At 36.1% G+C, this 27,982-nt stretch overlaps 1 protein-coding gene across 1 annotated transcript in view; it reads right to left on the minus strand.

Moving 5' to 3' along the window:
* Positions 1–27,771, minus strand: part of SYT14 (synaptotagmin 14) — a gene marked incomplete at both ends in the record, with an annotated part of 147,038 nt that extends 119,267 nt beyond the window's left edge. The window contains 3 exon segments of the mRNA XM_082666857.1: positions 23,020–23,235; positions 26,845–26,982; positions 26,985–27,771. Of these exon segments, the coding sequence (XP_082522983.1) occupies positions 23,020–23,235; positions 26,845–26,982; positions 26,985–27,771 (1,141 nt within the window).
* Between the last annotated feature and the right edge of the window lie 211 nt (positions 27,772–27,982).

Consider the following 27,982-nt stretch of genomic DNA (forward strand, 5'->3'; position numbering starts at 1 on the left):
TGTATTTCCCAAGGACAAATAGACCATACAATAAAATTTGCAAAATATTTGAGGATTAATTAGAAGATGATAATTTTCTAAAAATTTAGAAGTTCTAAAGTCACTGGGAAATGTTCTACTTATAATACAAACAAAGAAAAATATTCCCATAAAGACTTAGAAAATCTAGTTTCTGGGTTTTTTTGTTTTTCTTTTTTTTGCGGTATGCGGGCCTCTCACTGTTGTGGCCTCTCCCGTTGCGGAGCACAGGCTCCGGACATGCAGGCTCAGCGGCCATGGCTCACGGGCCCAGCTGATCCGCGGCATGTGGGATCTTCCCGGACCAGGGCACGAACCTGTGTCCCCTGCATCGGCAGGCGGGCTCTCGACCACTGCGCCACCAGGGAAGCCCTAGTTTCTGTTTTAATATAATGATTTTACTTATTTATTATTAATATTTCATTTGATTTCATATACACAGAGTCTACTAGTTATTACTGATAAATGCACCTCCAAAATGTTATCTCCAAGTGCTATTCTATTTAAAAGTTTTCCTTCTTTTAACAGCTTCATTGAGGTATAACTGATACACAAAAACTGCACATATTCAACATACACAATTTGATGAGTTTGGACATGTGCATTCACCCATGAAATCATCGCCATAATCAAGGTAATAAACATATCCATCACCTCCAGATGTTTCTTTGTGCTCTCCGTTTTTAAAAAATATGTGGGTTTTTTTGGTGTGTGTGTGACTGGTGAGAACACAATAGGAGATCTTAAATTTTTATTACAAGGGTAGATCTCATCCAAATGCTATCCTAAACCAGAGTTCAGAAAGATGAGGAGTTTTGTTTCATTTGGTAAAAACCCTTCTTGTTTATTCATGTAACTACAATTACATCAGAGACATGAAATGGCTTGAGGAAGGTTTTTTCCAAGCCTTCATCTCATAGGAAAGAATATTCCTTCACAGATGCTGGTAGCATTATTCTGTTTTTAAAGTTTATTTTAACTGAATGCAAAAAAACCCACACATACAAAAACACACAGAATATGTCCTCCCTTAAAGTATGCTAAACTTACAAAATTTAAAATGTATTAATTGGAAATGTAACATTCTGAAATAAATAAACTTCAAATTAAACGCATTCAAAGCACCTCATATGTACAGAAATCTTATTAATTTGGGAAAAGCATTTACTTTATATTTAGCATTATTCTGAATAAACAGATCTTCATTTGACAAGGTTTTGTCAAATACATTAGGAAAATATTTTGTGGATTAATTCACACTGATGAAATTAACTTCCACAATTTTCACTGTATTAGAAACTTTCAACTGAATGTGTGCAGCACTGAATGCTTCTATTATTTTAAAATCTAAATACATGTGAAAATTTTATACATATATATATTCAATAAGAATATATAGTATTATTAAAGAGACTTAGGACTTCCCTGGTGGCACAGTGGTTAAGAATCCACCTGCCATTGCAGGGGTTTCAGCCCTGGTCCGGGAACATCCCACATGCTGTGGAGCAACTAAGTCTGTGAGTCACAACTACTGAGCCTGCCCTCTAGAGCCCGTGAGCCACAACTACTGAGCCCATGTGCCGCAACTACTGAAGCCCGTGTGCCTAGAGCCCGTGCTCCGCAACAAGAGAAGCCACCACGATGAGAAGCCCGCGCACTGCAACGAAGAGTAGCCCCCATCTGCCACGACTAGAGAAAGCCCGCGTGCAGCAACAAAGACCCAACGCAGCCAAAAATAAATAAATTTATGAACAAAATAAAAATCAAAAAATAAAGAGAATCACTTTCTGAAAATTCCAAGGAAGGGGAAAACTTTTAAGACACTTTTATCCTTTGAATAAAAATGTCTGAGCAGGAAGATATCTTTAATATCAACACTATTAGATCCAAAAAGAATAAATCCATCACATTTGCTGGAGGAAGCACCCTGACAAGTTCTGAAACTGAAACAAAAGATTCTTATGCCCTTGATTCACTAAAACATTGTCTCAAGCAATAGAAGTTTTCCACAAAAGGATAGATGCCAGCAATGGCTTAAATGGGGGAAAAATTGAGGTGAAATTTCTAAAGGTTCTCAAAATTTAACGAAACTCAATACAGAGCCTCAGATAGTAAAACACAAGGGTCTCCACATACATTTCTGTATTAGTTAGCAACAGAAACCAACTAGAGCTACCGTAGGCTAGAGATATAAATGTATATGAAAAAGGATATATGTCACATGATCCAAGAAACGACTGAAAAACTAAGCCTTTAAAATGGGGCATGAACCAGGATCCCTCTAGGGACCCAAAAGTGGAAGTTGACGCACCTTCTCTTTAGAACGCTGGATCAATCAACCACAGCCACAGGGGTACGGTCATGAAATACAGATGTAACTGCTGGGGCTCCACCCCTAGAAATTAGAGATAGTCCTCAGAGAAGGGGGAACTATTTTAAACTGAGATGCCAATACAAAGGAGTATAATATTTTACATGATTTTTTTTTAAAAAGCATACTCCATTTGTCCACATTACTGAAATTCACTGTGTCAATATTATCCTAATCAAAAATCTGGAATAGTCTGCGAGGCAGATTTGATTATAGTGTAGTATATAATAAACAGGCATCATTAAAATAGAGTCCCTTGGTTTTTTTTTTTTAACATCTTTATTGGAGTATAATTGCTTTACAATGGTGTGTTAGTTTCTGCTTTACAACAAAATGAATCAGTTATATATATGCATATGTTCCCATATCTCTTCTCTCTTGTGTCTCCCTCCCTCTCACCCTCCCTATCCCACCCCTCCAGGCGGTCACAAAGCACCGAGCTGATATCCCTGTGCTATGCGGCTGCTTCCCACTAGCTATCTACCTTACATTTGGTAGTGTATATATGTCCATGCCTCTCTCTCGTCCTATCACAGCTTACCCTTCCCCCTCCCCATATCCTCAAGTCCGTTCTCCAATAGGTCTGTGTCTTTATTCCTGTCTTTCCCCTAGGTTCTTCATGACATTTTTTCTTAAATTCCATATATATGTGTTAGCATACAGTATTTGTCTTTCTCTTTCTGACTTACTTCACTCTGTATGACAGACTCTAGTTCTATCCACCTCACTACAAATAGTTCAATTTCGTTTCTTTCTTTGGCTGAGTAATATCCATTGTATATATGTGCCACATCTTCTTTATCCATTCATCCGATGATGGGCACTTAGGTTGTTTCCATCTCCGGGCTATGAAATGAACATGAGAGCTGCAATGAACTTGATACATGACTCTTTTTGAATTATGGTTTTCTCAGGGTATATGCCCAGTAGTGGGATTGCTGGGTCATATGGTAGTTCTATTTGTAGTTTTTTAAGGAACCTCCATACTGCTCTCCACAGTGGCTGTATCAATTTACATTCCCACCAACAGTGCAAGAGGGTTCCCTTTTCTCCACACCCTCTCCAGCATTTATTGTTTCTAGATTTTTTGATGATGGCCATTCTGACTGGCGTGAGATGATATCTCATTGTAGTTTTGATTTGCATTTCTCTAATGATTAATGATGTTGAGCATTCTTTCATGTGTTTGTTGGCAGTCCATATATCTTCTTTGGAGAAATGTCTATTTACGTCTTCTGCCCATTTTTGGACTGGGTTGTTTGTTTTTTGTTATTAAGCTGCATGAGCTGCTTATAAATTTTGGAGGTTAATCCTTTGTCAGTTGCTTCATTTGCAAATATTTTCTCCCATTCTGAGGGTTGTCTTTTCGTCTTGTTTATGGTTTCCTTTGCTGTGCAAAAGGTTTGAAGTTTCATTAGGTCCCATTTGTTTATTTTTGTTTTTCTTTCCATTTCTCTAGGAGGTGGGTCAAAAAGGATCTTGCTGTGATTTATGTCATAGAGTGTCCTGCCTATGTTTTCCTCTAAGAGTTTGATAGTTTCTGGCCTTACATTTAGGTCTTTAATCCATTTTGAGCTTATTTTTGTGTATGGTGTTAGGGAGTGATCTAATCTCATACTTTTACATGTACCTGTCCAGTTTTCCCAGCACCACTTATTGGAGAGGCTGTCCTTTCTCCACTGTACATTCTTGCCTCCTTTATCAAAGATAAGGTGACCATATGTGTGTGGGTTTATCTCTGGGCTTTCTATCCTATTCCATTGATCTATATTTCTGTTTTTTGTGCCAGTACCACACTGTCTTGATTACTGTAGCTCTGTAGTATAGTCTGAAGTCAGGGAGCCTGATTCCTCCAGCTCCGTTTTTCGTTCTCAAGATTGCTTTGGCTATTCGGGGTCTTTTGTGTTTCCATACAAATTGTGAAATTTTTTGCTCTAGTTCTGTGAAAAATGCCAGTGGTAGTTTGATAGGGATTGCACTGAATCTGTAGATTGCTTTGGGTAGTAGAGTCATTTTCACAATGTTGATTCTTCCAATCCAAGAACATGGTATATCTCTCCATCTATTTGTATTTGTCTTTAATTTCTTTCATCAGTGTCTTATAATTTTCTGCATACAGGTCTTTTGTCTCCTTAGGTAGGTTTATTCCTAGATAATTTATTCTTTTTGTTGCAATGGTAAATGGGAGTGTTTTCTTGATTTCACTTTCAGATTTTTCATCATTAGTGTATAGGAATGCCAGAGATTTCTGTGCATTAATTTTGTATCCTGCTACTTGTTTTAAATACCATGTATACAGTTATGATTCCCAAATTCATATTTCTAGCCCAGATCTTTCCTTGCAGAAAGGAAATTTATGTATTCAGATACATACAGTGAACTATAAAATTGATATTTTAAGTGGATATCTCAAATTGTCTTAACATGTCCACAAAATCCTAATTTTTATCCTAGTTTTTCTCATACCATCCTCACTGATCAACCGAAAACCCAGGAATCTACCCTAGATTTCTCACTTTCTGTCACCCCCCATATTGAATTGAAAGTTCGTCGATTTTCATAACAAAATATGTCTCAAATCTCCCTATTTCTATCCCCACTGCTACTACTGCAGGTGATAACTATGATATGCCCTTTGGATTACAGTAACATCTTCCTACCAACCTAACTTTCACTTAAAAAAAAAAAATTAAACATCCCTCTCTGTATGGTTAAGCTAACTGAATACACAACTAAGTTCCTTTGTTTTACTGTACTTTTGGTTTTTAGGGTGTGTTTTTAAATTTAATTCTGTTTTATAATTATGTAAAACAAGGCTTTCCAGAGAAGTCTAGTTTCCATCCCTGTCCCCTCTACCCCATTCCCTCCTTCCATCCCTCCCTTCCTTGCAGGGAACTATTTGTTAAAGTTCTTGTTTTCCCTTCCATTATTTTTAAATATAAGCAAATACAAACATATTCTCCCTTTCTCACATTAAGGGTAGTATAGTACACACATTTTTCTGGACCTTGCTTTTTTTCCCCACTTAATATATGCTGGAGATCTCTCAATAGCAGTGTAAATATTAAGCATTCATATATTGCCTACACACATATACTACCCCTAGGAAATAATTTTTGGTAAATTATTGGGCTTTACCTATTTCACTAGTAATCAAACCATGATCAGCGATCAGCTCAGGGCTGACATTCACCATATAGTACCAGTATAGCTTCAGTTTCGTCATCTGGAAACTTCCTTTAGGCTGGTTGTTGTCTAGCAAGTAGCCACCCCAAGTTCCATCTCCTGGACACCATAGGGACTCCAGAAGGTTAACCTAAGGCCTCCTATCTGGCTACCTCAGAAGCCCTGGGTAAAGGATGCCTTAGCACCCACCCAGCAGTGATCCAGGCCCTATCCTGACATGTTCCCACAGACACTACAGGAGGAGACACTATTGGCACTGGCCCTCCAGCAAACGAATGCTCAATGTCCATCTGGTCTACCCAAGTTATAGCTACCTGCTGCCTGTCTACATCCCCTCATGCAGCTCCTTATGGTAACTACAGCCGCTATAGGACTGGCTCTGAAAGATCTAAGGATGGCAGAGGAGTAGGTGGTAATGGAAGTCACTGCAGGCATCATCTTGGTATTGCACTGCAAACATTCCTGTAATGGGACAGAGATCACGGTAGGCTGGCAATATGAAGCTGGGGAGATGCCCAGGACAGGGAACCCCTTCCTAATATTCTTCTGAGTTTCACACACTCATTGAATGCCTACCCAACACTGGCATAATAATATTAATTTCATTACTAAAAATGAGAGTTAACCTTTACCTATCAGTTGTCCAGTGACTGGCACTGTTATAAACAAATATTAGCTTGTTTTGGTATTATATTTATTAGCATCACATCTGTTTACCAGATAAGAAAATATTAGCACAGAGAGGAAGATGGCAGAGTCAGGATTCAAACCTGGGCAGCTCAGAAACAAAGCGCCCAAGTTCACCTCTTTCTTTTTCTTTCTCTCTCATCTATCTTGATGGATTAAATTCAACTTTATTAAATATAGCATTCCAATAAATTATTTTTGTGCATTTAGTGTTTCTAGAGATAGTGAATATATTAAAAATATGTCAGTATTATGCAGACTAGAAAACATTTTCATATAATTTTTTAGTTCAGCAGAAGCTGATATAGGATTCTGTATCATAAATAACATTACTATTAAGAGAAAGTTTCTAGTTATTAAGACAAATCAACTAATGACTACAAATTTAATGGGAAAATAACTGGAAGAGTTTGAGATAGTTCCCAATGTCAAATAATGGCTCAGAAAAGCATATCATTTAGCTGGTAATAGCAGCAAACAGAAGATCATAGCAACAATATCTAAAAACAATTAAATGAGTATGAAATTACTAGAATAACTTGATAGTTTTTCCTATAACTTATACCCTTTGGTAATTAGTTTTATAATAGAAAAACTTTAATTTAGGTAGAGAATAAAATGACTATATTCAATTTTTATTTCCTCTTGATTAATATATTAGTTTATATTACCATACCAGTTGTTAAATATTTTTAACATCACCATTTCTGAGTCACTACAATGCCCTCACAAATGTACTGCACCTTGAATTGTTTTTGGCACTATACAAAACATGAACATGCACAAATCACATCCAGATGCCTTATTAAAAACATAAGCACAGGGCTTCCCTGGTGGCGCAGTGTTTGAGAGTCCGCCTGCCGATGCAGGGGACACGGGTTCGTGCCCCGGTCCAGGAAGATCCCACATGCCGCGGAGCGGCTGGGCACGTGAGCCATGGCCGCTGAGCCTGCGCGTCTGGAGCCTGTGCTCCGCAACGGGAGAGGCCACAACAGTGAGAGGCCCGTGTACCGCAAAAAAAAAAACAACACACAGAAAACATAATCACAGAGTGAAAAAAGCTCCTCTGAGCAGTGCAATTCAAGTCAGTATCTTGAAGGAACAAAGAATGTCAAAGAACACGGTAGAAAAGAAGTCAAATTTTAGGAATTATTAAGAACAACCTTATTCATAAGGAAAAATAAGAAACAGACTAAATGTCAGTAATTGGAAATTACTAAATAAATATGGTACATCCATGTAGTAATATATTATACAATTTGTATATTTGATGTCATAGAAGTATACATATTGGCAAGGAAAACTATATTTTTGAGTCGAACAAAAGCAGATTACTACACACTGTGTAAAATAGAAGCCATTTTGATTTAAAAATACACATGCAAAGAGAAATATCTATAAAAGGATACATGAAAATGAAAGTAATAGTTTTGTGATGGTGGGAATATGAGTAACTTCTATTCGTTCATCTGTAACTTCTGATTTTTTCAATAATGAACATGTATTACTTACACAATAAAAACAGCAATATTAAGAACTTATTTAGGTGTAAAAGTTATGTAAAAAGACAGAGGTATTTCAGTGGAGAGGTTCAGGGCATCAGATCTGAGGACAGATGACTGTATTTGAATCCTGGCTCCCTCACACAGTTGCTGTACAACCTCAGACAAGTTACTCGGCCTCACTGTGCTTAGTGTCCTCATCTGCAAAATATGGACACTGACGGCATTTGTCTCTTAGGATTATTGTGAAAATTAAGAGAGTTAATTTATGTAAAGTGTTTAGAATAGTGTTTACTATAGTGTAATCATTCAACATATTATAACTAATGTAATTTATGGAACTGCAATTAATCTTTTGTCAATGTAGTAAAAATACAGATTTTTAGACTTCAAAAATACTTTAATCTATCATCTTGAAAAAGCTGTTCATTATGAAATTTTAAAAGATTTAGTTTATAAATATTTTCCTCATAGATAATTGATGCTTAATTAAATTTATACTTAAAGAAGCATTTCCAAAGTTACCAATGACCAAAATCCCATAGTATGTTTTTCTCTTAACTACTAAGACAAGGCACAATAACTAAAAGATGGTTTAAATTGTAAAAAGAAAAGAACTTTCTTCGTAACTGTCTAGGCCTTAAATAACTACCATACGAATTCTCAAAATCCATTTAAATTACCTTAGTTTCAGTTGACGGTATTTCTGAACACCTCAGAGACTTAAATATAACCATATGTTCTAAGAAAATCGTTATCCTTTGAGTAGATATCAAGCAAAAGGAAAGAGATATGCCAAAGCATCAAAACACCTCTCAGCTTCTCAATGTAATTTTGAATTCACGCATCAGAGATTTCAATGTAATTTATTTTCTTAAAGGCAGCAAGTCTCCAAAGGAGAGCCCCACATCAAGACTGCTTAGATGAGAGATTTTTCAGAATTTTAAAATTAAAATAGAACCTCAATTTCATTTCACCAAAAACTGATAATTAAGTTGATATTTTCCTCTTTGAAACAGCTCAGTAATTATTCAACATGAATGGAGCAGGAGTATGCCATGATGTATGATTTGTATAGTTATATGTCTGATTCCACTTTCACAGTCTATCCCCATTGCCCAATAAAAGTTTGCATTCACTCAGGTCTCTTTTCCCTTTCCTTCTGAAATTCAAACCATGATTAATATCTGCCCAAACATGGGACAGGTAAGACATAGCCTTCTGACATTATCATATAAACAATTTGGTTCATGCTTTCGTGGTCATAACTGTCTTCCTTATTCTTCCCTTAACTTCATATTCTATCTTTTGTTATAGCAGAAACTGGAAAGAAAGGATATTTGAATGATCTCTCCTCACACTGAGGTTTAGTTTCAAGACAAACTCTTTAAAAAAAAAAGTGCTAAAATTTCAGAAGTGTTGTGAACAAGTTTAGAGGACATGTAAATAAATTTAGTGCAAATGCCTAGTTAAGTCTGTACCACACTCAACGTGCAGAATGAGAAACTTGGAAGAGCAAACTGGGAAAACAGTATAGGGAAATCAATCAATTTCTAATTATTGTCTTCACGATAAAGTTTTTAATAAGAAACCAACACAACACCGATATATTCTTCAGTTCCAGTATTCATTTATAACTATTTACATTCTTTCTCAGTGATGGATTTTTAACTAAGCAGTACAGAGTCAGAATCACTTCTGAAAAAATGAGAGAAAGATATATGAGGAGTTAACATCATAAATAGACAATTATGATTTCATGTTTTAATGCTCTGATTAGGTTTTCCTTTCCCCCTTTTTCCTGTTTAACTTCTTTTGTTTTAGATAGACAAGTGATAATTTAGAAACTTCTACCTATAATGAATCTTCCACGGGTGCACTAACTGTAAATTGATTTAGATTAACTCTTTGAGATATAAACCCACCCTAAGAAAATTACTTAATGGCTTTAATCAGATTACGTTAGGCACAAAGGGATAGGAGGAAAGGTGTATTTAAAACCAGAAGATTCGGGACTTCCCTAGTGGTGCAGTAGTTAAGAATCCGCCTACCAATGCAGGGGACATGGGTTGGATCCCTGGTCCAGGAAGATCCCACATGACGCGGAACTAAGCCCGTGAGCCACAACTGCTGAGCCTGTGTGCCACAACTACTGAAGCCCGTGTGCCTGGAGCCCGTGCTCCACAACAGGAGAGGCCACCGTAAGGAGAACCCTGCGCACCACAGTGAAGAGTTGCCCCGCTTGCCACAACTACAGAAACTACACGTTGCCCGTGTGCAGCAACAAGGACCCAACGCAACCAAAAATGAATAAATAAATAAAATTGATTCTTTAAAAAAAACAAAACAAAAACAGAAGACTCAGTCCCTGGTCTAAAGAAGTTCAGAGTCTAATGAGGAAAAATTCTGATCTTATCCAGCTGTTCCATTAACTGATATTTCCTGACTTCCTTTTACTATCTACTTTACTCCTCTTCCCACAAGGAAAAAGGTACATTAATGTAAGTTTAAAAACACACAAAAGTATACTTTCTTCCAACAGTTTATATGTATATGTAAAGTATGAAAACAAGGACCAGAAGCATATATACCAGCTATAATGGTTGCCTCTGAGAAAGGGTGAAGGGATCAAGGGAATATTCAGCTTTCAGGTTAAATTTTTTTAAATTATAGTTGATTTACAATATTTTGTCAGTTCCACATGTACAGCAGAGTGATTCAGTTATATACACATATATTTTTTTCAGATTCTTTTCCATTATAGGTTATTAAAAGATATCGAACATAGCTCCCTATTTATATCCTTATTGCTTATCTATTTTATGAATAGTGGTTTGTATCTGTTAATCCCAAACCGCTAATTTATCCCTCCCCACCACGCTCCCTTTCCCCTTTGGTAACCATAAGTTAGTTTTCTATGTCTGTGGGTCTCTTTCTGTTTTGTATACAGATTCATTTGTATTATGTTTTAGATTCTGAAATATAAATGATATCATATTTGTCTTTGTCTGACTTACTTCACTCAGTATGATATTCTCTAGATTCATCCATGTTGCTACAAATGGCAATATTTCATTCTTTATTATGGCTAAGTAATACTCCATGTGATAGACAGACAGACAGATAGATACCACATCTTCGTAAGCCAATCGTCTATTGATAGGTTGTTTTTTTTTTTGACATCTTTATTGGAATATAATTGCTTTACAATGGTGTGTTAGTTTCTGCTTTATAACAAAGTGAATCAGTTATACATATATATATGTTCCCATATCTCTTCCCTCTTGCGTCTCCCTCCCTCCCACCCTCCCTATCCCACCCCTCTAGGTGGTCACAAAGCACTGAGCTGATCTCCCTGTGCTATGCGGCTGCTTCCCACTAGCTATACTGATAGGTTCTTGGGTTGTTTCCATGTCGTGGCTATTGTAAACAGTGCTGCTATGAACACTGGGGTGCCCGTATATTTTCAAATTAGTTTTTGTCTTTTCCAGATATATGCCCAGAAATAGGATTGCTGGATCATATGGTAGCTCTATTTTTAGTTTTTTAAGAAACCTCCGTTGGGACTGACATATATACACTAGTATGTATAAAACAGATAACTAATTTTTAAAAAAACAATTAAAAAAAAAAGAAACCTCCATACTGTTTTCCATAGTGGCTGTACCAATTTACATTCCCACCAGCAGTATAGGAGAGTTCCCCCCCTTTTTTTTATCGGAGTATAGGTGCTTTACAAACCCCTCCTTTTTTTTTTTGGCTGTGCTGCACAGGCTTGCGGAATCTTAATTCCCCAACCAAGGATTGAACCCAGGCCCTCGGCAGTGAAAGTGTGGAGTCCTAACCACTGGACCACCAGGGAATTCCCCATTTGTAGACTTTTTGATGCTAGCCATTCTGACAAGTGTGAAGTGATACCTCATTGTGGTTTTGATTTGCATTTCTCTAATAATTAACAATGCTGAGCATCTTTTCATGTGCCTGTGGGCCATTCTGTATGTCTTCTTTGGAGAGAAGTCTATTTAGGTCTTCTGCCCATTTTTTGATTAGATTGTTTTTCTGATATTGAGTTGTATGAGCCGTTTATATATTTTGGAAATTAAGCCCTTGTTGGTTGTATTACTTGAAAATATTTTCTCCCATTCCATATGTTTGTCTTTTTGTATTGTTGATCATTTCCTTTGCTATGCAAAAGCTTTTAAGTTTGATTAGGTCCCATTTATTTATTTCTGCTTTTATTTCTGTTGCTTGCAAGATTGATCTAAGAAAATATTGCTACAATTTATGTCAGAGAATGTTTCCCCTATGTTCTCTTCTAGGAGTTTTATGGTGTCATATCTTATATATAGGTCTTTAAACAATTTTGAGTTTATTTTTGTATATGGTGTGAGGGAGTGGTCTAATTTTATTGATTTACATGTAGCTGTCCAGCTTTCCCAACACCACTTGCTGAAGAGACTGTCTTTTCTCCATTGCATATTCTTGTCTCCTTTGTTGTAGATTAACTGACCACAGGTGTGTGGGTTTATTTCTGGGCTCTCTATTCTGTTCCACTGATCTATAATATATGTCTGTTTGGGGGCCAATATCACACTGTTTTGATTACTGTAGCTTTGTAGTCTTGTCTGAAGTCTGAGAAGGCTATGCCTCCAGCTTTGTTCTTTTTCCTCAGGATTGCTTTGGCAATTCTGGGTCTTTTGTGATTCCATATAAATTTTAGGATTATTTGTTCCAGTTCTGTGAAAAATGTTATGAGTAATTTGATAGGGATCGCATTAAATCTGTAGATTGCTTTGGGTAGTATGGCCATTTTTTTTTTTTTTTTTTTTAGTATGGCCATTTTAACAATATTAATTCTTCCAATCCAAAAGCATGGGATATCTTTCCATTCCTTTGAATCCTCTTCAGTTTCCTTTATCAATGTTTTATAGTTTTCAGCATATAGGTCTCTCACCTCCTTGGTTATTTTTACTCCTAGGTATTTTTTCTGACATGATTTTAAACTGGATTGGTTTTTTACTTTCTTTTTGATATTTCATTGTTAAAGAAACGCAACAGATTTCTGTATGTTAATCTTGTATCCTGCTACCTTGCTGAATCCATTTATTAGTTCTAATAGTTTTTATATGAAGTCTTTAGGATTCTCTATATAGAGTATCATATCATCTGCACATAGTGACAGTTTTACCTCTTCCCTTCCAATTTGGATACCTTTTAGTTCTTTTTTTTGTCTGATCGCTGTGGCTAGGATTTCCAATACTATGTTGAATAGAAGTGGTGAGAGTGGGCATCCTTGACTTGTTCCAGAATTCAGCAGGAAGGCTTGCAGCTTTTCACCACTGAGTATTATGTTGGCTGTTGGGTTTGCTGTAAATGGCTTTAATATGTTGAGATATGTTCCCTCTATACCCACTTCGGTGAAAGTTTTTGTCATGCACGGATGTTGAATTTTATCAATTGCTTTGTCTGCATCTATGGAGATGATCATATGGTTTTTGTCTTTTCTTTTGTTAATGTGGTGTATCACACTGATTTCTTTGCATATGTTGAATCATCCTTGCAAACCTGGAATGAATCCACCCTGATCATAGTGTATGATCCTTTTTATGTACTGTTGGATTTGGTTTGTTAATATTTTGTTGAGGATTTTTCGTCTATGTTCATCAAAGATACTGGCCTGTAATTTTCTTTTTTTTGTAGTGTCTTTGTCTGGTTTTAATATCAGGGTGATGGTGGCTTCACAGAATGAATTTGGGAGTTTTCCCTCCTCTTCAATCTTTTGGAATAGTTTGAGAAGGATAGGTGTAAGTTCTCCTTTTTATGTTTGGTAGATTTCCCCATTGAAGCCACCTGATCCTGGATTTTTGTTTGCAGGAAGTTTTTTTTATTACAGATTCTATGTCACTTCTAGTGATTGATTTGTTAAAATTATCTGTTTCTTCTTGACTCAGTTTTGGCAGGCTGTATGTTTCTAGAAATTTGTCCATTTCTTCTAAGTTGTCCAATTAGTTGGCATATAACTGTTCATAGTATTTTCTTATATATATTTTGTATTTCTGCAGTATCATTTGTTATTTTTCCTCTTTCATTCCTTATTTTGTTTTTTTGAGTCCTGTCTCTTTTCTTCTTAGTGAGCCTGACTAGAGGTTTGTCAATTTTATCTTTTCAAAAAAACAGCTCTTGGTTTTATTGATCTCTTCTATTGTTTTTTTTATCTCTATTTTATTTATTTCCTCTCTGATCTTTATTTCCTTCCTTCTGCTGACATTTGGTTTTGTTGTTCTTATTTTTCTAATTCTTTTAGGTGGTAGGTTAGGTCGTTTGGGATTTTTCTTGTTTCTTGAGGAACTTCCCTCTTAGAACTGCAATTGCTGCATCCCAATATGTGCTGTCATTATTGTTTGTCTCGAGGTATTTTCTGATGGCCATGTCCCACTATGCACGTACTGACATTGGGTTCGGTCCAGACCACATCCCAGGCCCTCAGGGCTGTCTCCATGCACCTAGATGGAGTCCTCTCCCAGGGCTAACCACACGAGTTTCAGTGCCTAGCTACTGCATGTACTAGCAGCCTCCCTCCCCACAGTGCATGTTTCCAGCTTGGAAGTGTGATGAGGTGGCAGCCAATAGTACTCATCCCTCTCCACCCTAACAGGTTAAATTTTTAAAAGCAAAATGTATCCAATGTATTACTACATAAAGTTTTTTAAAACATAGCCATAAAAAATTTCTGGAAAAAATATGCTAAAGTACTAATGGTGCTTGATTCTGGGTGGTATGAACATGAGTGACAGACATTAACTTCTTAGTATTTACCATTTAAGTTCCTACCAGTCCATCACAAGGGAAGGTGTAGCATTTTATTGGTTGATTAGTTTATTATTATTATCAGAGATGCCCATATTAACAACTGTTGCCTTCTCACAGTTCCTAGAACTATACCTAAGTATCATAGTGATAGTGTTACCTTTATTACTGTTGAGACTGTTACAAAGACAATATTAGATGGAGCTTCCTAAATCTCCTATCACATATTCTAAAGCAAAGGTCTACAGTCAAGATTTCTGCCAAACCTTAAAAAATAATAATAAAACTAAGGTGTAACACTGCGGGCACAGGTAGTGTGCCACCTGCATAGACCCTTATGCTCTTTGCGGTGGTATGCTTAATACAATCACATCTGCAGGTGACAGGAGACTAGTTCTAGATTTCTGTACCCAAGATAATTGGAATACCTCCCATAGGAACCAACTCCCAAAATCCTTCCCCTTATCTAAGTGATTTCCCACAATAGTCCATCATGAAGTTTTATAGTATCTCAAAAAACCAGCTCTGGCTTTTTGGAATAAGCCTAGCAGGTAAAGTAATAAATCACCAGTATTTCCTTAAGGGCTGCTCAAGTTTTCTGCTAAATACAGCAGGCATAATATGCTTCATATCTAAGTTTGAGACCAAAACCCCAGATATTTCCCAGTTGTATGGTTCTTGATTTTCCTAGGTGTCCAAAGTCTTCATGAAATTCTCTTAGAACAATGAGATAGCAATCTTGGGCATGTTAATGTACCTCTCTAAGCTTCTGCTTTTTCAAAGTTAATTAATTAAACAGATAAGTAAGTAATAAAATCAAAATATTTCTGTGAAGATAAAATTAAGTTCTATACAAAGACTTCAGCAGAGCTTGAAACACAATAAACATATATATTACTGTAGACACATTAATAAACAACCCTCTGACTGGAGGGCTCCTTTACCATAGGGCCTTCCCACCATGCTATCCTCCAGATTACTACTATACTCTAAAACAGTGAGGGTTTCTTCCCTGGGCTCCAAAGTTGACAGCCATGTTGGGCCTAGTCTTCAGAAATAGCTTTGAGTTTTCCATTTCCTTAAAGAGATTACCTCACAAAGTACAAACACACTTGCCTACCTCATTAGGGACAGTTTCCTAGGAGATGTACCTTGTTGGTAAGCTTAAACTTACGGCAAATATAGATGTTCTAGTCAGTTTAAATCACCCATTATTGCCTTCAGGTAATAAGATTATTGTCAGTCCATTTGTGACTCTATGTAACGCTCCCTAAATGTATCTGAGACTGAGTTCCTATAGGATTTGCTAACAGAAACCTGTAAAGTGTCAGGTCCTATTAACTGTCAGATTGCCATTAGCATTATTCCTCCACTTCCCAGACATGCCTCAACCCCTAGCAATGGACACAGGCCATGTTCGATTTATAGTGTATCTCTCTTATTTACTCGCTTGGTTACTGAATAGTTCTTTTTAAAAGCACTGACCTGTTCTCTGGTTACAAACACTTAGAGCCTCAGTTTTGCTGCTAATGAACTGTATGATCTTAGTAAAGTTGCACGTCTCTAGGTGTCAGTTTTGTAATCAGTCAATTAAGGATATCTTTAATGTCTCTGATTTAATTTCTATCATTCCACTACTAGATAAGTATCTCAGACAAAAAAAAAATTATGAAAGATATATATAGATTTACCATGGAAAACACAGCAATCCCACCAGCTTATTTTAAGACTGGAAGTGTATAAAAATAGGTTTTTAGGACCACTGTGTACGGCTGTGTAGGCTGTGCACTGCAATAAGTACCTGGCTGAGGGGGGTGCTTAAGTACAGTGTGCGTTGGGTCCACCAAAGCTTACACCTAGAGGAAGGAATGCCTTTTTCTTCTTACATAGGTGGTATCTGCTAACTGAGCTATATTCTCAGGATGAACTGTTTGCTCAAAGGTGGTACTGCTTTCTAATTCATCCACCCAGCAGGCTATGCCTTTACCTAAATTGCACAAAGACATCTCATTTTACAGGTCACAGGTGGCCTGCAAAAGTAGAACTATAAAAGAATTCTACACTACTAGTAACAATTGATCTCATCACATAAAAAGATCTCCAAAACACAAAGATGCAGGAAAAGTCTTCAAGATCAATTTCTCCCCAAATTGGTCATACTTAGAGTGCAGACACACACACACACACACACACACACACACACACACACACACAAAATAAAGAATTCTTCAGAGGAGAAATGTTCACGAACAAAAACCTGAAGTCAAAGAAAAGGCTTATCAAAAATCTAAATAAACCATGTAATATAAATAACTTTTACTATTTTAAGACTAAAAATTTTTGTGTCAAAGGCATCTGGAAAACACAGACACAATTTTTTTATACTTACCCTCTTCACACAGAAATTGTGAAAATCAACAGAACAGTATAAAGCAGTTAAAATACACTTAAAGAAAATATAAACAAAGAATTTATTACTCTTAAGTACTAAATTATTTTAAAAGTAACATTTAAATAAAAGGAATAAAGAAATGTGTTTTAATGACCCTAATTTTAAGAAAACATCAAAATCAATAGCATGGAGCTTGTGAAGCAGCCATAGAAAGAGAGTGGCAAGTGTGTGCGTGTGTATATATATATGGGTTACATGTACCCTTAAGACATAAGTGATGCTGGAAACTATTTTTAATAGCATTTAAAATTAACTCACCAAAAAAAATAACATCATATGATTTTTAATAATATAGCTATTCCGCCATATGTAAATATAGCTTGGTAATCTCTATGGTGAACTGAGAATGCAAAGCTATAAATAACAGAGACATTCTAATAATTTTACACTAAGTTTGTTTATATAAAATCTAATAGGCTTCTCCTATCTAATATAAAAATGGGAAGTACTAAATAGCATGAATGGAATTTCAAAGGTTGTTCTATCTTACCATCTAATATAAAAATGGGAAGTACTAAATAGCATGAATGGAATTTCAAAGGTTGTTCTATCTTACCAACTTAAACAAGATATCACAACCTACTATCTAACTCTTAGGCCTTTTTAAAATAAGAGGATTATCAGAAAATCTGCTTAATTTTAAGAACAACATAGTAAAATAAATTAAAATTGTGAACAAAAAAATTTGATAAATTATTTTAATGTTTATTTTTCCTAGAAAAATTTCTTATAGATATTATCCCCTTTTGTATTCCAAAAAATGGAAGATTAACATGGCCACCTAGAGGAGAAAATATGATCAACAAATAGAGGCCATAATATTTTCTTACTTTTTCTACAGTATCTGTATTTCAGATTTATAATATATAAACTGCTCTAAAGGACCCAACTGAAGGGGTTAATTATGAATGAAAGAGACTTAGGGAGGACACTAAAGCAGCAGTGATGACCAAACAGAAGCTAAAGCATCATTCATTTTTGCAGTGGACTTGACAAGTACAGCCTTTATAAACTTACTGTGTGACCTTAGGTTAAAAATTACTTATTTGATCTAAAATCTCCTCTCACTTCTGTAAAATGGAAATAATCTTATCTACCACAATGTGCTGCAGTGAAGCCTAAGTATAACAATGTGTACAGAAACTATCAGAGTCAGGCACACAGTAGGAGCTCAATGAATGGTAGTTCTCCCTACTTGATCAGAAAGTTCTCTTGCACTGGTCCTCCTCATCCCTATCCAGGCCCTCCCTGACCCTCACTACTCTTGTAGATATTTCCAATATTGGCTGTTCCAAAGCTTCTCTACTGGAATTATTCAGAGATTGAGAAATGGGGTAATGGTTCTTTACCAGCCCTAATGAGGTAACAATATGTCATGTAAAAAATGTACATTTAAAAATATTTTTCCTTCTACCTTATAATTCCCTTTAGTCACCTCAACCCACATTAGTCAAGTGTTACCTTCATAAACCTGCAGAATAGTATGCAGAACAAAGGGTCAGAGCAGTAAAGAGAAGCATAACCTACTCTACCGATCCCTTTCCTTGTACCTCAGGAGAATGAACCAAATCCTATAAGAGAACTATACTCAGTAGTCCTCTTAGGTGACCAGACATGAAGTGAGCAGTACTTCTCCTGAGTCAACTATGCAGAGGCACAACCACCTGGCAGAGACTCAAATGTGTATTAGAAACAAATCCCCATCCTTCCCAAATATATACCAGAGGAGTGTTACTATTGTTCGGTTGGAGGGAGAAGGTGAACCCCTTCAACTACCTCTCAAGATTCTTGACTCTGAAAGTTGATAGAGAACAAGTGGTATGAAAGTGCAGGCAGCAAATGTACACTCTCTTCCACTTATTCTCTCCTAACCACCTTCAATCTCATGTATGGTCCTACACTACTAAAATGTACACTGAAAGTAACTGATCATCTTCTACTGGACAAAGGGGCTTGTCTGAATTCTCATCCTCCCCAGTTTCTCTGTGGTGTAGCATTCGAAACTCTCCTTCCGTGTCTGATGAAATGCAACATTCTCCTGGTTCTCCACTTTATGGTTGTTACTTTCTCTTCTCTGTTTAAGTGACATCCTTAATTCTCTGTTAATGAAAGGAAATGACTCTCTTATCTTTTCTCTCCATATATTCTCCCTCAACAATTTAATCCCTTCCCTTGGTTCCTATTCTCTAAGTATATACAATCTGAAAAAAACCTTCTCCCAAACTCCATTCATGATTTCAAGATCCACAGCCATTTCCAGTTGCCTAAATATTCTGCCTTACCATATACACAAAACCACTTTTATCTTCCACCCCAACCCACCATCCAAGAAAAAACCATCCCTCTCTGGATTTCTTATTTATATTAATGACCTCATCATTTTCCTAGTCATACTTGCTGGAAACTAGTGTCATCTTTGACACTTCCTTCCTTCTTTCTAATGTTCCAAATACATTTAGTTCCTAAATCCAGTAAATTGCACCTCTGTAATGTCTCTCCTATCCTCCTATATTCCTCTTGCCACTACTTCAATTCAGATTTTTACCATTTCCCACATAGATGACTCCAAAGACCTCCTTAATTGGTGTCTTTTCCTATAGCCTTCCTGTTGCTACATTACTCTTTCTAAAGCACATCTGGTCATGGTTCCTTGGTGAAAAACTTTTAGTGAGTTTTCACTGGTTAACAAATTAAATCCAAACTTCTACTCAGTGAGGCACTCCAGGCTTTAGACCTCACCTTTTTCCTTTTTATTTTACATATGTGTGTGTGTGTGTGTGTGTGTGTGTGTGTATACTAATATACAGTATATATACTGATATACTGATACATATATATACTTATATACACACATACACACACACACACACATATACATACATACACCTATGTTAGAGCCAAGAGGACTTTTCTCTTGTCCTGAAATAGTCCCTACATTTTACCACTGCGTACTCTGGCGTTTATGAACTTCCCTCTATCTAAAATACCTCTGCTTATTCTTTTCAACTTTATACCCATTCTTCAAAGCTGAACCCAATTGCCATTTTCATGGATGTTCTCTCACATCTTCCCCAATGGATGGTAATTCACTCCCTTCCTTAAAACCTTTTAGCATTTTATACGTACTTCTGCATCTTTGCCTGTGGGCATGTTCAGAACTTACTATCACTTGAAATTGCTTTTCTCTAAAATCTGGAGCTCTGAAATCTCCCTCTCTAATCAAGTTTTCCTATTCTTCCCTGACTCCACTGATTGCTGTTGAGTGTATTTTGCACTCACAGCAATCTTTGATTTTTCAATTAGCAATAATCTATGATACAAAAAACTATCCTCCTAGTCTACTGTTATCTTACATTACCACTTGATCATCTCCCCATCCTAAATCCCAATGACAGTATTTTAACAACAAGGATATCCACCTCTACCTGGATATTCCACAGACACCTCAAATTCAGCATGACTGAAACTAAATTATCTCCCTCCCACAAACTTACTTCTCTTATGCTTTCTAAACTAATTAAACAATCTTAATTCCTTAGTCATTGCATATGTTCAGTCACTCACCAGGATATACTGAGACCATCCCTCAATCTACAAATTCTTTGTCCCTCAATTAACATTGCTAATGAGGATCTCATCACTGTTTATCTAACCAGTGCTTTTGCCTCCAGTAGTTCCTACCTCCAATTCATCTTCTATTACAGTAGTTAAATAATCCTTAAACACACTGACCTAAAAGTGCCACACTATCCAGCTTAAAAACCTTCCAGGGTTCTACATTCCCTATAAGACAACATCCAAACTCCTGAGCATGGCATTCAGCACAGATCCTAGGTTAAAGACACTGAAACACACTGTCTTCTGCTTTCCTGCAATCACTATTACATGGTGGTTGAACAGTTCTCCCTCAAGTCTAGTTCACCTATCCTGTGAAGGCTGCATCATACATCAGACTTCCCCTTTCGCCACTTCCCAAACAAAGTCTCAGTCCTCCTCTGTATTTCTACATTACGTTGTTCATGTAACTAGCAGACCTCTTAACACACTACATTACACATGTACTCACTGGTCATCCTCCTCCAGTCTGTGGGCTCTTTAAAACAAGCTTGTTTTTATTCATCTTTACATCCACAGGATCTAGTATGGCACATAAAAAAACTTTCAACAAATGTTTATGAAATAAATAATTTCAGAATGCCTAAAATCAATCTACCCTGGGTGCTTTATCAAATGATTTAGGGTAGAAATGGTAGAAAAGTACAAGTGGGTCCTAAATATATAGGTGAAATGAAATGAGAGGGTGATTCCAGAGGTGAGGGCAGGAACAGAAGAGCCACTGAGATTATGCTTCTCTCTTCACCCCTTTTCCCACAGATTGTTGAGCCACGCGAGAATAATAGGACTACAAGGAAGAAGCAATCAGGCCAGCAGAGAGGCAGAAGAAGGAGTGAGCAGGGAAAAATAAAACCCTAAACTGAAGCTGCAGAAAGGGAAGTGTCTAGGGTCACAGACTACACACTCAGGGCTTGCCAGCAGCTACTCACTATCATCACCATCAATGCTTCACCACCCATAACTATGACTACCATTTACTGATCACTTACCTATCACGCACCAGACACTATGCTAAAAACACCACACATACCACTTAATGTCCATGACAACCCTATCAGCAAGGTATTATTCACACTTAGAGACGATGAAACAAACCTAGAAACTATCAAGTACACTGCCCAAGGTTTTGCCGCTAATATGGTAAGTCACAGGGCCAGAACGTGAACAAGGATCAGGCTTCAAGACCCATTCTCTTTCTGCTCTACTATTCATGAGCCAGGGTTTACATTATTTAGTTCTCTTTGTAAGCACATGTCTTATTTTCTCTAGTACTAAGAAAGGTAATTTTGAGGGTAGAGTCCATGTCTAATATTTTTTATTTCTTTCCTAGCATCTCATAATAAGCCTTCCATATTTGATTAATTTCTTACTGTACTATGTACTAGCAGAATAAAAGGGAGGTATATCAATCTTTAGTTAGCATGAAGCCAAATACAAAAATTTAACTCCTTTGACAACTGTATGTGCCAGAGTAAGTCATCAATAGTAACAGGCCCCAAAACACAAACCACAGCTACAATATTAAGGTTAGTTTGTGTTTGATATAATAATAAAAATGCTATTTAAAATACATTGCTCTTTTCTTCATATCTGGGCATAAATATAATAATTACTAGGAGTAGTCACACATTGTATCAATCACACAAACAACTTACTTAGATGTGGAAATAAAAATGCTTTAGGTAATGGTAAAACCTTTTTTATTTCTCTTTTAGAAAGATATAAAAACACTTGAGAGTGGACCTGTATCTTCTACATAGGTTGACTTCTAATGTCAATGTCAGCACATGAGGCAAAAATTAACAGGGGACAAAAAAATCCTTGAAAATTCCTTAAATTTCCCTTAAAGTCTCGTAGTATACAGTACTGGCTCTCAATAAATCTATCTCAGACAGTTTTTCCTCCTACGTGGAAGAGATCACCACTCCTTCTGCTTCATGCCACATGAAGTATCTGGCTCATGTTAGGGCCCATACTGAATGAAAAAGCATTCATTTACACAGTAGAATCATATTCAACACTGTGAGATTCTTAGACCATATCAGTTCCTGTAACAGGTATTTAGGAACTGATTGCATCTGAGACAACAGCAGATTCACACTTCCCATCTCATGATTGCTAGGCATATGTTCATTATGAAAAGAGAGAATTACCACTGTATTTAAATTATTTGGTGTTTTGCTTTTGGGTGTTTTGGTTTTAGTTTTGGTTTTTGGCTTGAGCCCAAAGATTTGAATTTGAATAAATTATATTCCCAGAAATGTGACCCTACCATATATGCTATCTCTTATTTATTGTACAACCACAGACACCTAGAGTTTTAGAAACAAATAATCAAATACTATAGTGTAAAAAAAAAAAAACAACTTAACCTATCTTACCTTCATCTATTGATGCTTCGCTACTGTATCCATCATACTCTGCAGAGAGAGGGCTATATTTCTGTCTTGTTTCCCAAGTATAGCTCTTTTGTCTAGAATCTGCCAATGGTAGTCTGGAATTGTGTGTTCTGGATAAGGCCTCATGATATTTACCCAGTGCTTCATCTTCACTTTCAGAGGACGAACCATGCTCATCTTTGTCAATGTAGGAATTATCTATTTGGAACGACAAGGAGAGCAGATCAAAATATAACGCAATAAAATGTAGCGAATTTGCTATAGTTACATACATGTTACATGCTTATATATGTATCACATATATTCATACACACACAAATATATATATATATAAACATATATATACACATACACACAATCTGAATTTTCAGCTTTAGAAAAATAGTTTTTCATTTAAGAAGCCCAAGCTTTAGATTTTTATGTTTTAATAGAAAAAACTGACTTGTATATTTGAATTATATAAATAATATTAGTCATAGGGATTTTCCAACCACGGTACAGGTAAACAGAGTAATAAGGCTCTCCATCTTACACAATTATTTTTAAAGCATCAGTAGCACACAAAGGAAGTTATAAGTATTGCCAATACATATGGACCTGATTCAAATAATTCATGCTACAAGAGATGTTTTTGGTTATCATCTTAGTCAAAATTTTCGTAACTGATGACGCTCAGTGTTAGAAGCAGAACAAAGAAATGGACAGACATACACTATCGATGGAATTATAAGTGGTACAACTTTTCTAGAGAGCAATCTGGCTATACATATCAAACTTTCTAATCTGCATAGTCTTTGACCCATTTCTAGGAATTTACCAATTCCATTTCTAAGAATTCAGCCTAAGAAAATAATTAACAAGTGAGCAATGATATGTATTTGAGACAATTTACTGCACTGTGTTTAACAGCAAAGGAAAACAAAAATAAATATGAGCTAAATGTGCATCACTGAGCCTTGGTTAAGTAAATTATGATACATCTATGCAATGATATACTATACAGTCATTAAAAATGAGGAGGTGGACTTACAAGTACTCACAGGGAAAGAATAACTACCACATCATGTTAAGAGAAAAGAGAAGCTTTTCTCATGTTAAGAGAAAAGAGAAGAAAAGAGATTAACATACGTATGCCTACATGCAACATATACACACATACATGCAGTATAAGTTTACACGTACATACAAAAACGTCTGGAAGCATATACACCAAGCTTAACACATTATCTGTGAAAGGCAGACTTACTATGAAAATTCTACTTGAATATACCCAAATTTCAAATAAATTTTTCAGAAGGTAAATTAATTAATTTTATATTATTTTAAAAAGCACTAGTGGGGCTTCCCTGGTGGCGCAGTGGTTGGGGGTCCGCCTGCTGATGCAGGGGACGCAGGTTCGTGCCCCGGTCCGGGAGGATCCCACGTACCGCGGAGCGGCTGGGCCCGTGAGCCATGGCCGCTGAGCCTGCGCGTCCGGAGCCTGTGCTCCGCAGTGAGAGAGGCCACAGCGGTGAGAGGCCCATGTACCGCAAAAAAAAAAAAAAAAAAAAAAAAAAAAAAACACTAGTTATTACCATTTTTTTAAGGTAAAAATTTTGAAACTGCATCATGTTGACATTCATTTAGACCATGATGCAACCTTCTCAGAATTATAAAATAACTCTAGAAGGATAAAGAGACCATAGCAGTCAGAATTTATTAGTTCAGTCTAGATATTTCTCTCATTATACTCAGCTAAGATCATCTGCAGTAGACAAATCAATGTTTGAAATTCAGGTGGGGAGACACAGAATGAGTAATTTTAAAATATGGGATAGAAACTGAATGTTTACAGTTAGAAGTAAGGGAGCTTGGACGTCACTAGTCTAAGTCCTGCTTTTTAATTCAGCAAAATAAAACCATCAAAGGGTGAAACTATGACTGATGTTATATTCTGCACTGTCCAATTTAGTAGTCACCAACCACATGCAGCTATTTAAATTAAGTAGAAATAATAAAATTTAAAATCTAGTTCTCCAGTGCTACTAACCACGTTTCAAGTACTCAATAGCTACATGCAGACAGTGGTTACTGCATGAAGCAATATAGATATGTAGAACTTTTCCATCATTGCAGAAAGTTCTATTGGACAGAGATGGCATCTGCTGAGATGGCAGATCTAGTCTAGAACCTAGGCATTCTGACTCCCAGGGTTTAGCACTTGTGGGATACCATGGTGGTGGTCTTAAGGCAGCAGGAGAGTTCTGAGGAGGGTAACTAGAAATTCACCTACTACAAAATATTACCTAAAGTAGCCCTGCATTCAGGAACAGAGAAGGAAACTCTTCTTCCTCTTATTATACCTTGTAAGCTCTGTCAGAAACTAGGACACAGGTACTAGCAACATTATAGTTCAGCTAATGAAGGGACAATCCATATGGGTCAAATGATTTTCAAAACGATTTTAGAACATAACATGTTTCAGTTTAGTGCTGACTATAATCTAGAATACTGCAGAAATATTTGATTTCTTTTAGGTAGCAGCATGTTTCTTAATGAAAACAAATCAAAACAAAATTTAAAATTCTGTATTGCTACTGCAGTATTTATTACTAGCATCCATTCTACTGTTATTTTATGAATAAAATAATATGTAAACTATTCTTCTTAATTTTATTTCTCTTTTAATTTTTGCTACTTCAAGTAATAAGGCTACCAAAACTAAACCAAGGCTACCAAAAAAACACTGAATCTGACATTCAAAAAACTGCTACAAGAATAGACTTCAAAATGGAGGTATTTCCAAAAATTGGCATTCCTTTTTAATTAGCTCATCCATCCTGGATCAGCCTCTATTATACCATTTAAAAAACATTCATATAATTGATAAATAGCAGACCCTATTATGCACAAAGTCATGTAGCAGAACTGAAACAGTCTTCTTCATTTCTACTGCTACTCAGTATTTTGGTTATTTTATGAGAATGTAAATATACATAAAAATACTGTATGTATCTTTTATAAATAAAAGCCAGTGTACTTCTGGCCTTGTGATCAGATCAGCAATTAATGAAAATGACTAAAGGATAACCAGGTGTACTAACTAGCGATATGAAGCAATTCTGCAACCAAAACCAAGTAACTGTCAGCTAATTGTTTTAAAAATTGTCACAAATATTGTGGATGAAAACTATAACTGCTTAGTTGGAATCTTAATTCTACAAAGAGAACTCATGAATAATAATAGATTGTTCATGTATACACATTGGAAACATGTCATATAGAACTCTTAATGTATGGCTAAATGAATAGATACATATCCTGAAGCATGTTATTCAATAAGATAAAAATCTATTGCTCTCAAGGAAAAACAAAACGTTTGGTACATTCTTACTAGGAAAGATGTGAAGAGCAACACGGTATAAAGGGCTTAAGGGTTGGTTACAAAAATATAAAATTTTTAAATCTAACTGTAGCACACCAAATAAATTCCAATTAAAGTATGCACACTACTTAAGAAAACCACAGAACTTCTGATTGAAAAATAAATGGGCATTAAGTAAAATTAAGGCCCTTAAAATTGGCCAAATAATGCAGGGACCAGGGGCAGTAACTAAATTAGAGGTATACAAATAACATGAATGCTTTTGAAATGACTGTGAGAAAAAAACTGTATGACTTTAAAAATGTCTCCCAGTAAGAGGATTCAAGAAAGTCTTAAATTAGATATACAGACATGTATAGAAAAATTTAGAAATTTGGATGCTTTCCTAACGTAAAAAATCAAGAGAAAATTTTATCACTCAAACTCACATTAGGAGACCTCACCTTTTTCTGGTATTATCTCAGAATATTTTTCATCTTTACTCTTTGCTGTTTCTTTTTTGGCAGAAATGGCTTCGTTTTTCTTTGTTTTTATGTCTCCTTTCACTTTGTAGTATTTTGTTGGATTTATTTGTTCTTTGATTTTCCATAACACTTACCTTTAGAATTAGTTGATGCTGCTGGATGTATGTCTTTTTTCTTAATGGATTTCTGTATCATATGTCTATTGCTTTCCAAAATACCTTTTGGAGAACATTCATTTCCTGAACACTTATTCCCTTTGGATCCTTTACTTTTAATATGTTTTTCAGCCTTCTTTAAATAATTTTCTTGCATTTCTTGAAATCTTACCTCCTTTAGGTCATGCTTACCATTATTGGAAATTCCTAATCCATATTTTCTACATCTGTCAGTACTTTCAAGTTCTTGACAAGTAGATCCAGCCCTTGCATACTGCTTGCTAACTGATATCCTACCATCACTCATCTGGCCTTTCAAAGAAGAATCACCAGCAGTATCGGTTTCTTGATATTTTGATAGTGTCTGTTGCCTATTATTAATATGTTTAAATACTCCTTCTTCATTCATTCCTTGATCTTGCTTTTGTGAAACTGAAGTATTATAGCTATTTATTCGATTTGCTTGGTGCTCTAAATCGAATTGTGTTTTCTGACAATTAGTGTTTTTAGAGACTTCTGGTAACGTGGTATTTTCTCGTTTAGAAGTATCTACAGCTTCTGTTGCTGCAGGGCTTTCCTCTTCTGGGCGGAAGCCGCTTATCATACTTGCTACCTGTTCAGCAACCGAGTCAGTGAAAGCATAGCTGACTTCCCCCACAGCAGTGGTCAAATCTTCCACAGCATTACTGATTGTGTCCACCAGAGAGGACACTGAAGGCAGATTCTGCTGAAAATTTTTGAAAAATGCCATTTTCTAACTCCTTGTTCCTAAAAGGTGCAAAAATGGAATTTTCTCTTCTCAAAAAATCAACCACTTTCAAGTCTGAATTTAACATTTACTTAAATGGTGCTATTCATTAGCCCAATATCAGTATTTCACATTGTATCTTTTAATTTTTCTGTAAATGCTTATGCAATGGAAGAAATATGTTGAAGTAAAGACGCTTCAAAAAAAAAAACCA

Source organism: Grampus griseus (genome assembly GCF_964374135.1).
Source record: "Grampus griseus genome assembly, chromosome: 1".
Classification (NCBI taxonomy): domain Eukaryota; kingdom Metazoa; phylum Chordata; class Mammalia; order Artiodactyla; family Delphinidae; genus Grampus; species Grampus griseus.